This window comes from Homalodisca vitripennis, chromosome 4 (genome assembly GCF_021130785.1).
Source record: "Homalodisca vitripennis isolate AUS2020 chromosome 4, UT_GWSS_2.1, whole genome shotgun sequence".
NCBI classification, from domain to species: domain Eukaryota; kingdom Metazoa; phylum Arthropoda; class Insecta; order Hemiptera; family Cicadellidae; genus Homalodisca; species Homalodisca vitripennis.
Window position 1 is genome coordinate 196,880,327 of NC_060210.1, and position 13,107 is coordinate 196,893,433.

General features: G+C 34.1%; 1 protein-coding gene across 1 annotated transcript in view; it reads left to right on the forward strand.

Annotated features, from left to right (window-relative positions):
* Positions 1-13,107, forward strand: part of LOC124360862 (polycomb protein Scm) — a 30,208-nt gene that overhangs the window by 2,405 nt on the left and 14,696 nt on the right. The window contains 4 exon segments of the mRNA XM_046814824.1: positions 397-536; positions 2,396-2,534; positions 5,543-5,712; positions 6,881-7,115. Of these exon segments, the coding sequence (XP_046670780.1) occupies positions 397-536; positions 2,396-2,534; positions 5,543-5,712; positions 6,881-7,115 (684 nt within the window).

Below are 13,107 nucleotides of genomic sequence, written 5' to 3' on the forward strand. Positions count from 1 at the left end.
CACAATGAGGAAAGAAGAAGGACAAAATTTAATAGCAGCAAAATGCAGAGAATTTTGATTGTCATAAAATACCATTTAAAAGGCCATTTCACGCCTGTATCCAAGAACGTCCACATATGAGTATGGAAAAAACTTTACATATATTTAAATTGAATCATTTATACTGAGTCCACAAATGTCTTGGACATTCCCATACAGATTGCTCACTGAGTGATCAGCTTGGAACATACAAGTGGAAGGACATTGCAGATACTGGTGTGGAAAAGTCTCAAGGTCATTGGACGGAAGTCTAAGTCATCCTAATTCGGTATAGATTGTATGCAACAATTGTTAGGGAGAACATATAACTACACTGGGACTCATTATATAGGCCTTAATAAAAATTTATGATTCCAGGGCGACCACCTAAAAACAAAATATGCACATGGTGTGCCGAGAGTAGACAACCGCTGAAGTACATTCTGCCAACCCAGCACGGGAAGAAAGAGTTCTGTTCTGAGACTTGTCTCTCAGAGTTCCGGAAAGCTTATAATAAGGTAACTAAATGTTTCCATTATTTATTACATTTACATCAATGATTCAGATAAATGTAGCATTTATTCCAAGTTGGCCAAACCATTTTTAAAAATAGAGTTTGAAAGCTTTAAATTGGTGTCAAATGTGATGACCTCTTCTGTTATCTCGCATCTTACTGATTACATTTGAATAATTTAGTTTCTTGCATAAATCTGACAACATTTAATAAATAATAATATCACTCTAGATATGTTATCTACAAGGCGTGGTCGTCGTATGTCTGTATAAGTTTATTAAATCTGTCTTGTTTTTAAATTGTTGTATGTAAAGATTGGAATAATACCGAGTGAATAATATATAATAGAGTTGTGAGATGATTATAATATGGGTAATTCTAAGCAATATATGGGTCAACCTCGATTTTTCTCATATTACAATATAATGTTCCAATAGTCAATTAGAAAAGGAAATGACTAGAATTTCTTGCCGGAAAGCAGTTATAGGGAGCAGGCAACTCATATTACAATATAATGTTCCAATAGTCAATTAGAAAAGGAAATGACTAGAATTTCTTGCTGGAAAGCAGTTTATAGGGAGCAGGCAACCGCGAGAATTACCTATTAGTGATCAGGGGCACTGACGTGACCTGGGCTTCAAATTTGGAACTACTCGAGTTAATTTTTTTTCTAAAAGAGCAAGCAGCGCGAAGCGCTGCGCAGCGGGCAAGCATCGTGCGTGATCTTCCGTATATACTGAATTGATTCAGGCCAAAGGAATGACACAGATTCCTTTACCAGATTTTTACGGAGATTTTGTATTGGGCGGATTATATTGGTTTACTTTGCTTTCCAGCATGTAATTATGTGTTTAAAATTGTTTTACATACATTACCTACATTATATTGTAATATGTAATAACAATTTATCAGAAATTTTTAATAAAAAAAAAGGATCACGCACGATGCCTGCCCGCTGCGCAGCGCTTCGCGCTGCTTGCTCTTTTAGAAAAAAAAATTAACTCGAGTAGTTCCAAAATTTGAAGCCCAGATCACGTCAGTTCCCCTGATCACTAATAGGTAACTCTAAGCAATATATGACCGTCTGGCGGTTGCCTGCTCCCTATAACTGCTTTCCGGCAAGAAATTCTAGTCATTTCCTTTTCTAATTGACTATTGGAACATTATATTGTAATATGAGAAAAATCGAGGTTGACCCATATATTGCTTAGAATTACCATAATATGTATTGTATTGATAGTTTTTTTTTACCTTTACAGTTTTAGAATTTTTACTTAAATAAATACTTTTAATAAATACAAATAGTGTTATAAGTATCAAAAAGATGTTAAAAAATATGTGTCCACATATTTAAAGTGCATATTTATACAAAATATAAAATAATCAAATTGTGGAAACTGTTGTTATAATAAAAAATATATAATATTGTAAAAGTGTTTGAGATATTTGTCAAACAATTTTTTACTTTTATGAAAACTGGAAATCTTTAAACCTTTTCATAAGACATGATTCAACACTCATTAAACAATTTCCGTGCTTTTATATCACATGCATTATATCACAATTTCTATCACTAAGAACAGATTACATTAATGGCATCCAAAGTACTAGATTTTATATGTAGAAAAATAAAAAAATCCATTAAATTTTGTAAGTTACCTGAACTCGTGTATCAATTACGGATAATTTTATTTTTTTGTTTCATTGATGTCTTATGGCCTTTTCTTTTAAAATATTCAAATTTTACTCTGTGAGAAACCGGAATTCAAAAGAAAACAAAATGGTGACTAAACACACATTGTGGTTTTAACGAATGAGACTCGCTGTGAGGTGCACAGTAGCCAATGAGAACAATGATTGCAGGGGGCCTGCAGCCAGTGTGACAATGTGATCCGGGGCTCTCCTGTCCGCTTCGAGCAACCTGACTCCAGGCACAAAGATTTCTGCAGCACCTCTTGTCTCAACAAGTTCCAGAAAGATTCCAGTGTGGACCAGAAAAGAGGTAAATCTTGCAGCACATCATTCAGTTTAACAGGCGTAATTATTATCTTTGAGTCAATGAACAACTATTGTACATTTATTTTTATTATACAGGGTGTAAAAAAGTCCTGCACGGGTTTGATAATTCCCAAACAATTACAGGTAAAGCAATAGAACTTAATACATCTTTACTGTACCTATAAATCTACTTTTTGAGGTCATGTCGGGGGAAGGCCCGCAAGGAGTCAGGAGAAAATCTTAAATGAGAGCAGAGGTCGAGTAGTACCTCAAATTAAAGGTCTTTATTGGTAGAGTACAATGCCGAAAATCTGACCTCAAACGGTTCATTCTTTAAAAACATTACACTGGTTTTAAGTTTTGAACATTTATAATGTAGGTCCTGTTCTAGATGGTTTAACCCTTTGCACACCAACGTACCTATATTACGGCCATCGGCTACTCAACTGAGAATCGCCAATGGCCGTAATATAGGTACGTCACACTTTTCGCCTGTAATTTTCTTATAGTTCATCTGATTGCCGCGAAATTTTGACTAATCGATAGTTGATTAGTTTGCTTTGAAAACCACAAAGTAGTTTATTCCTCTATGGACTGTTTGTTTGGTCGTATTTGAGCTTCGCAGCTGTTGGATTGTTTGGTGGAGAGTGAGGTTACGTTCGTGATGCTGTGCATTGTTTACGTTTGTATTTCTCTCATTACTTTTGTTGTTAGGGCATTTTTATTATGCTCCTTTTATTAGATTTATTGGTACTTTGGGATTATACCGACCACACCCAGACATGAATCGTTATTTGACATTTAGCTTCTACTGATTACTAGATTAGCGTAGAACAATATTTCATCAATATAAAACAGGAATTGTCTTATCGCAAACCCCTCCCCATCCTCAGACAGTTGACATTTAGCTTCTACTGATTACTAGATTAGCGTAGAAACAATATTTCGTCAATATAAAACAGGAATTGTCTTATCGCAAACCCTTCCCCATCCTCAGACAGTTGACATTTAGCTTCTACTGATTACTAGATTAGCGTTAGAACAATATTTCATCAATATAAAACAGGATTGTCTTATCGCAAACCCCTCCCCATCCTCAGACAGTTGACATTTAGCTTCTACTGATTACTAGATTAGCGTAGGACAATATTTCGTCAATATAAAACAGGAATTGTCTTATCGCAAACCCCTTCCCATCCTCAGACAGTGTCAAAGTCGAGCGGTCTAGTAGATAACGTGATTGCAGAGTCTCGCTGCTCGTTCAGCTGGTGCGTCGCTTTGTTTTACTTCCGTGTTTTACCCCTATATTTCTCCAAACACAAAAATTCAACAAAAAACAAACATTTACCGAACAAAAAACTAAACTCTTTATTGAAAAAAAACACACACAAAACTTGTTTTTATTCTTGATCACACTCCGCCACCCAAAATGCGAGTGCCTCCGGCCGAAGGTGCTGCCGAAGCCCGCGCTGATGTCAACGAAAGAAAAACATCCCTCGAGATAGTACCTATCAGTAAAATATAAAATTCTAGAGGGGCTGATCGGCAATATAAATTGAATTGTAATGGAAAGGCAATTATGTACCGTGCAAAAAAAACTTAAATAATCATGTGATGCCCCACGGCCTGCCATAATCGGGATTCTCGAGAAAAGATAAGATAACAGCGACAACAATACCGATCACAATACCTGGAAATGCTTGTTGATTGATGGAATGTTAGTTCTGTTACTCAACTACATCGTTTTATAACGTTCTAGGTTCATTGAAAAAAAGTTTAAGCGAATCTGACCCCATTATTAACAATTGATAATCTTTGTAAGTTTGTAATTTTGTAATTAAAGAGTTGTTTTTTTTGTTCTATCATGTTTGTTTCTATAAATTTATGTTTTTGTGTTGTTCATACTGGTGTGGTTGGTATAATCCCAAAGTACCGATTTATTTTAGTATAGTGTCAAATATTGATTTGTGAATATAGTGTAACATTACATATAACTTACAAAAAACTGTGCCCGTGTCAAATTTAGTGAAAAAAATCACAACTGGACTTCTATATATGGTAGGCTTTTTGAAATTTTGTAATTAGGTTAAGGGGTGGATATAGTTTACTGGGATATAACTGGAAATCAGCATAAATATTTTTTGAAACCACTTATTTGCACTAAAAAAAACTGTTTTGAAAATTTAATTTTTTTTCTAAATTTTTATTTTTTTATAAGTTTAAATTACATTTATGCAACTACAATTTACCAAATGATCAAGGGCATTTCATAAGCAAAATAATGGTAAAAAATCATCAATATCTGTTAAAAAATAAAAAAGTTATGATACATTTTGTGAAAGCTTGCAAAACTGCTGAAAATGCCCTTGGCGTTTCTGGGTAGTACTTTTGGAAAATAGGCTGGCGTGCAAAGGGTTAATATCTTTGTCTTGGCTCAAGTTGTGAAAGTTAAACTTAGTAAATGAATGTTGGACTTAAAAAATTGTTTTTAAGGTAGTTAGTGACTCTTCAAATACAATGGAGGATCGTCTACAAGGAGTTCGGCAAAATCATTTAAAGCAAGCATAGCTCAAGATGTACATAGTTTTAAAAGGTAATGTAAGATGTACATGAAGTAAAGTCCAAAAACCATAACTAATACCAGGTTTTCCCTTTAACATTCATCTCTCAAGTGCAGTAATAATGTACCAAGTTTTATTGCTTTACCTGGAATCGTTCGGGAATTATCAGCTCGTGATGGACTTTTCTTACCCTTTATATCTGGGAAGAAAATCTCATGCACTTTGTAAATATATATAATGTGAACAAAATTATGTATTAAACATCATTATAATCAGTATTGTAAATTTTATTAACAAAATTGCAAATCAGTTTTAATGTGAAAGTATATATTATGATGCAATCTAAATTTTACAATAACTATTGGTGCAAAAATCATTTACAGTATAAACCTGGTTTGAAATAAATTTATATCTCTATCCAAGTTTGTCATGAGATCATGTTGTGTTGCAGTGAGTGCGAATGGTGAAAAGTCTCCTGTGGGCACAACTACCACTCCCCCCTCCCCTAGCCCTTCTACCCCCACTCTCGGTCCACTAGTACAGTCCACCTTCAGCTTTGACTGGGAGTCCTACCTCAAGGAAACCACCAGCATTGCAGCTCCTCCCGACTTCTTTAAACAGGTAACCTATAGCCTTTCCCCCATCCAACAATACTGTAATTGGTTGTAGGTAACAAATATAGCCTAGCAATTTTTTATCCATACATTAATTTCAAATAAATATATATTAATAATCAGGGTTTGAAAGAATAACACGGTTTGTTGGACTAATTAGATTACTAATAATTTTTGGAACAGTTTATTTATTGAATCTATTATATCCTTCTTTGATAAAAAGAAAACAACAGGAATTTTTTTTAGATCTGATCCAAGCTTTGAATAGCGTTCACCATACTAAATTGCTAAAAAAAACATTCAAATCTAGGAATTCAAAGCCACACAATCATTTCGAGGACGCTGTCTGACAGACGACATTTTCTCCAAATACTTTATTTAGATAATAATAAACTTCCTTTTGTATGTTGATAATAGAGTTCCACAAGGATCAATTTTGGGGCCTTTGATTTTCATTTGTTACATGTAGAATTATCACAGGTTCTTTCTGCAATTCCTGGCAACAATATGACTTTGCTGAGGATGTCAACCTAATGATAAGTGATCCTTATATATAACCTTAAATTAAAACTAAATTTAAATAAAATTACATAAATTTTGTGCAACTATCAGCTATTGTTAAGTTCTGAAATAATTGATGGTGAAGACTAATCTTATTAAAAATGTTAGCAGTAGTTCAACATTAAGTCTAGTCGTTGTAGAAGATTCATAAACAGTGTCTGATTAGTTATTTATCTTAGTTTTATTTGGATTCTTAAAAGCACATCAGATGCTTCTAACATGACAAAAAAAGTTTGCTCTTTATTCACATTTACAGTTGTTAAGGGATGAAAATGTTCTTGAACATAACGAAAAGAGGACATTATCATGATGTTTTGTTAGTTTGATTAGGAAAAATCATTTAAGTTTCATCAGTCAAGTTGTTATTTGAGTAATAATTTGTTAATGATTGAAAAATATGTTTTGTCTTGTGAGAAAATATATTATTAAATTCAAAAAATGTCAAATACTTTATTGTTTGGTTATTATTTTTTGAAATCTTCATTATTCGTATTTGAAGGTTTTGGCTGAAACAATTTCAATATTCAAAATTTGGTTATAGTTTTCCAAATTATTTGACTAACATGAGCTTTAATTTTGTAAGCAGCAGTTAAAATTTTTTTTAAATATTACAGCATCTGGTGCCGCCAAACAATGAGTTCAAGATTGGAATGAAGCTAGAGGCATTGGATCCACGTAACCTGACCTCGACCTGCATCGCGACTGTGGTAGGAGTGCTCGGGCCTCGGTTGCGGCTACGGTTGGACGGCAGTGACAACAAGAATGACTTCTGGAGGCTTGTCGACTCCAATGAGATCCACCCCATCGGCCACTGCGAGAAGAATGGAGGAATGCTGCAACCTCCTTTAGGTATTATCTCCATCACGCATGTGTTTCGGTTGTGGAACTTAGTTCTTATCAGTCTGCCGAGCTGGAAGGTCGAGTAGAGATAAGCGCTCCGTACGGGTAGTGTGTGTGCGTGCCTTCCTGCCCTACTAGTTCTATCGTGCAGTCCGCCTAGTTTTTCATGTTCTTATTTTTACCATCTCAAAAAAATTTTCTATAACAAGTTGGTGTTATTTTTTGTTGTTGTTTTCTTTTCTCACTGTGTTACATTTACTACCGACAAGTATGTTGTGTGCAAGCTGCAATCAGTCCTTGTCTTCTTCTGCGGAGGTGGCCAAGTGTGCAGAGTGTTCTAACCAGTTCCATCCCGCTTGCTGCCGCATCAGAACTGCTGAGAAGTTGAAACAGCTCAACGCTAGAGGAGGTGTGTGGAAGTGCGAGTCCTGCAGCGCTAAGTCTGAGTCAGATGGCATCAACACCCTGGAACTATTGAAGAGTATTCAAAAGCAGATGGCAGCTGACAGCAAGGAGTTCAAGACAAGTTTCGCCACTCTGGAAAAGTCTATGACGTCCATCCAAGAGTCGATGGCGAATATAATCACAAGGTTATCAGACGTTGAGCAGGACAACATCAGACTGAGGGAGGAGTGCAGTGAGCTGAGGGAGACCAACAAGCAACTGAACCAGAGGCTGTGATCTGCGGAGAGCAAGATCCTGGACATGGAGCAGTACTCAAGAATGAGTAATTTGGAGGTGAGAGGTGTTCCGGTAACAAGTGATGAAGACGTCTACACTATTCTGAAGTCTGTGGCTAAAGCACTTCAAGTACCCTTCAACAACGAAGATATATCTACAGCTCATCGTCTTCAAGCACCTAAGAACCGCAACTTCCACGCTAGTATTGTTGTGCAGTTTGCTCGGAGGTCAGTGAGAGCTTCGTGGTTGACTGCGGCGAAGAAAAAGAAACTCCAGACGACTGATCTTCACTCATCTCTGAAACCAGCCCCGGTGTTCGTCGTCGAGCATCTCTCCCCTCACAACAGAGAACTTCTACAGGAAGCCAAGGCCATGGTCAGAGAGAACAAGCTAGCGTACGCCTGGTGCAGCAACGGCAAGATCCTCGTCCGGAAAAGTGAGAACTCTCGTGCAGTAAGGATTTTCCTCAGCCTAAACGAGCTGGAGGACAGTAACTAGAGGACAATGTGACTTCAGGATAGACCTATAGCTCATCACAATTTAACGTAAGAATTTTATTTTCGTATTTTACATACATTTTTTAATCTTGAGCTAATTGAGATTATATTTTTTTAAATATATAATTTACTAATGAGTTACATAAATACCATATTTGCATATAGAAATCATAAAAAGTTTAAAAGAAAGTTAATAACAACAACAACAATATTGTTATAGTTAGCAAATTACTAATTTTTCAAAATATTATAAAATATCTTTAAATGTTCATTAATTTTCTCAATGTTATAAAGTCTAATAACTTATTTTTCTGTGAAATTTTAAGAATTTAAGGAGGAATGTCGTTTTTGTGCTCAGTAATTCCGTAGGTTTTTTTTTTCGACAACTAAACAACAAATTCTGGAATTCAGGAGTACAATTAAAATATGTAGGTATGTTCTTTTTTTTTTAATCACGTTTTACTTAGAAGGAAAAATACAATATATTATCACCGAAGGTGCTGCCGAAGCCTGCGCTGATGGCTGGAGGCACTCGCATTTTGGGTGGTGGAGTGTGATCAAGAATAAAAACAAGTTTTGTAATTTTTTTTCAATAAAGATTTTAGTTTTTGTTTGGTAATGTTTGTTTTTGTAGAATTTTTGAGTTTGGAGAAATGTAGGGATAAAACACGGAAGTACAACAAAGCGACGCACCAGCTGAACGAGCAGCGAGACTCTGCGATCACGTTATCTACTAGACCGCTCGACTTTGACCTCTGTCTGAGGATGGGGAGGGGTTTGCGATAAGACAATACCTGTTTTATATTGACGAAATATTGTTCTACGCTAATCTAGTAATCAGTAGAAACAAAATGTCAAATAACGATTCATGTCTGGGTGTGGTCGGTATAATCCCAAAGTACCCGTATTTTTTATTAGAGCTAATCTTGTAAACTGGTAAGGAAGCGTTTCATAGTTACATTTTATTTCTTGTTATCTCAATATATAATTAATTATTTAATTTTATATTAATAGTTCAAGTATAAATCTAAAAGTGGATTGTAAAATTAATATTGAAATTAATTTCAAGATTATTAGGGCTTTTTTGCATAGGTACCTATAGTAATCTTGGTTACATAAGTTTTAAAAGAAAAGTTTTCCTTGTGTTGTATATATATATATATATATATATATATATATATATATATATATATATATATATTTTCAATTTATATTTACAATATTTATAATTTAATGTATTTAGAATTTTAGGGTAAGATTTGGTATTTATATTTGGTACACATGAAAGATAATGGTAAAATTAGTATTAAAGTTACACTCAAGAATATTAGAATTAGGGTGGGTCTACATTATGTTATTCCCGATGGTGTAAAATACCTAATCATTCCTTTTACATTAGTAAAATAATTTTTACATTAAAAAATCTTCCATTAGGAAGATTATTTCATTTTGAGCACAACTTCTGTAAGTTAGAATCAGTGTTTGTACTGAACGATTAATAAATCTTGGCATTCTTTATTTTATTAATATTTTTCTAAACTTCTCTAAAAATAAACATGTTTTAATTGTTAGTATCGCTATGATTTTATTTCTAACTTTACAAAATGAAATACATATATACATATAAAATAATAGGGTAAAATCTTAATCCAGGCTTAGATAAATGTTACATTCAAATAATAAAAAAGTAGCGGGATATTTGGTAGTTTTTCTATTGTTGTGGGTGGGATAGGCGGCTCATTCGCTATCAAACAGTTTAAGTTCTCTTTACTTTTTCTTATTCTTGTTTGAGTTATTCTTTATTTTTTATATAAATTTAAATTTTTGTTTCCACAATAGAGTTTTTAGAAGAGTTAGCGGAGTACAGGAATGTTAGCATTTTTGAATATGAAGATTTAAATCCGTTTTATTATTGTCTAAAGGTATCAATGAGTCCAGTGGTAACTTATCGATCCTGCATGTGAATATTAGAAGCTATAATAAACATATAGACGAGTTTTTAACTATTTTAAACAGTTTTAATGTGAAATTTGATATCATAGTGTTAATGGAAACTTGGTTGGATGAAAGTGGTGTGATTGTTGGTGTGGATGGGTATGATGACGTCATAGTTAATAAAGTAAGCAGAAATCAAAATGATGGTGTGATTGTCTATGTACGAAAGTGTTTCAGTGTTACGCATGAGGAAGTCAGAATGCATGGGGCCACAAGTATAAAGATAAACTTATATGTAGGTAATGAGAAGCTTTGTTTACTCGCATGTCCGTCCCCTGACCTTGACCTACAATTGTTTATTCAAGACCTGGAGGTATATTGTAATGATAGGCCCAGGGATCGCATGCACTGGATAGTTGGTGATATTAACTGTTGCATACTACAGGAAACACAAAATCTCCTCTCACAACAATATCTAGATGTTTTGTACGGGTCCGGTTTTATTGGTTGTATTACTGTTCCCACAAGAGTTACGAGCGTAAGCAAAAGTTGTATTGATCATATTTTTACAGACTGTAAGGAAATTAATAAGTTAACAAGCTCAGTTATTTAATCCGAAATGACGGATCATTTTTTTATTATTACAGAATTAAAAAACTGGATAGAAAAGACAAAATCGAAAAATAAAAAGTTAATACATTATGTTGACGATGCAACTGTGGGTCATCTTATATCCGAGTTAGATTGGTCTCTGGTCGTAGAAACGGATGATGTCAATGTTAGTGCGGGTTTACTTGTTACAAATTTACAAAATATCATTAGAAAATGTACCAAAGAAAAAACTATCCTTGCAAAATACAAAACAATCAAACCTTGGATCACAAACAATTTAATTAAAGAAATCAGGAATAGGGACAAACTCAGTAAACAATTAAAAAAACGACCTTTTAACCCATTAGCATTAATGGCATTCAAAAATTGTCGTAATCGGGTAAATTCATTAGTAAAAAGTGCTAAGGAAAATTACTATAGAAATAAAATTATATTGGCAAAAGGTAACGCAAGGGAACTTTGGAAGAAATTGGGAGAATTCATGGGAACTTCTAAATCCAAAGAAACATTTCCTGTTGAACATTTTTTATCTGGAAACACTAGAAGTGAAACTGATAAAATTTTAGAAGCTGCTGATCAGTTTAATGAGTACTACGCCAATGTGGGTAGTAATTTGGCTAATGCAATCCCTCCTGTCACGGAGGTGGTTGTCAATGACGAGGATTATCAGATAGACTCCGTATTCCAATTTTCTCCAGTTTCTCTTGAACAATTAGAGAAAAGTGTTTTAGAACTGAAAGGGGGATCAGCTCCAGGCGTTGATGGGATCCATACAAAAGTTATTAAAAGTAATTTTCAAAATTTAAAAATGCCTATTACTCATGTTATTAATGCTAGTTTGTCTCAGGGAAGATATCCAGATGTTTTTAAGATTGGCAAAGTAATTCCAATTTATAAAAGTGGCAAAAAAAATTTGATCATTAACTATAGGCCTATTACTCTCACTTGTGTTCTGGCAAAACTCATTGATAAGTGCTAAGTGTGTTAAATTACAGCTTGTGGATTATTTAACCCGGAACAATTTCTTGTTTTCAAATCAATTTGGTTTTAGAAGAGATAAAAATATTAATGATAATTTATTTATGGTTACAAAAGAAGTTCATGAAACAATCGGCCCTAATAATAATAAATGTATTACGGTGTTTATTGACTTTGCAAAAGCTTTTGATTCTGTTGACCGTGGTATTTTATTGACAAAATTGGTTAATGCTGGTATAAGGGACTTAGCACTTGATTGGTTTAAAAGCTACTTAAGTGATAGGCGTCAGTTGGTGTCAATAATGGGTGTTAGTAGTAGATTAGCAGAAATTGATTACGGGGTTATACAAGGGAGTACCCTTGGTCCAATTCTATTTTTAATATATATGAACAATTTAGGTAGGGTTAGGTTAGATAATGGCAAGATATTTCTTTATGCTGACGATACTGCTCTTATATTTGAGGGTTCAACCTGGGATGAAGTTTATGGTAATGCTGAACAGGGTCTCCGTACGGTTAAGGGGTGGTTTGACCAAAATAAGCTTACTGTCAATACGCAAAAAACTAAGTGCATGGCCATCTCTCTTAGATCTTCTTCTGATCCTGTGGGATTACAACTCAGGTTACATACTTGTGGCAGAATGAATGGTTGCACACGTGTGAGTGTGTTGAGAGTGTGGACGAATATAAGTATTTAGGAGTGACATTTGATAAGAGAATGAGTTGGGCCCCACACATCATTACAATAAGGAACAAGCTTAGGAAATTCATATTTGTTTTAGCTAATTTACGCCGGGTGGCTAATCTGAACGTTGTTAAATGTGTGTATTATGCTTATGTTCAATCGGTTTTACAGTTTGGAATAAAAATGTAATTAATCCATTAGAAATAGTACAAAAGGCTATTATTAAATCTATCTTACAGAATGACAGAAGATACCCGACAAACTTAATTTTCAATGAATTTAAAGTTTTCAATCTAAATCAACTCTATGTAAGAACCCTTATTTTATATATTTTTGACAACAAGTTTACCCTTTTCACACCTATAGGCCATCACTACCTTACTCGTTCAGTGGAAAATATTGGAATTGTGATTCCTAGATTATCGAAATCTGTTGACAAAATCTGTTCTTTTTACATAATTAACATGTTGTATGCAAATTTACCAGCACACCTTAAAGTTAACGATGTCTTAAGAATAAATAGTTACAAAAAATTAGTGAACAAATGGTTACAGTAGTTGAAGTGGGTAGAGAAGGTGTTGAATGGTTTACTGTTTCTATATATTCCTAAAGA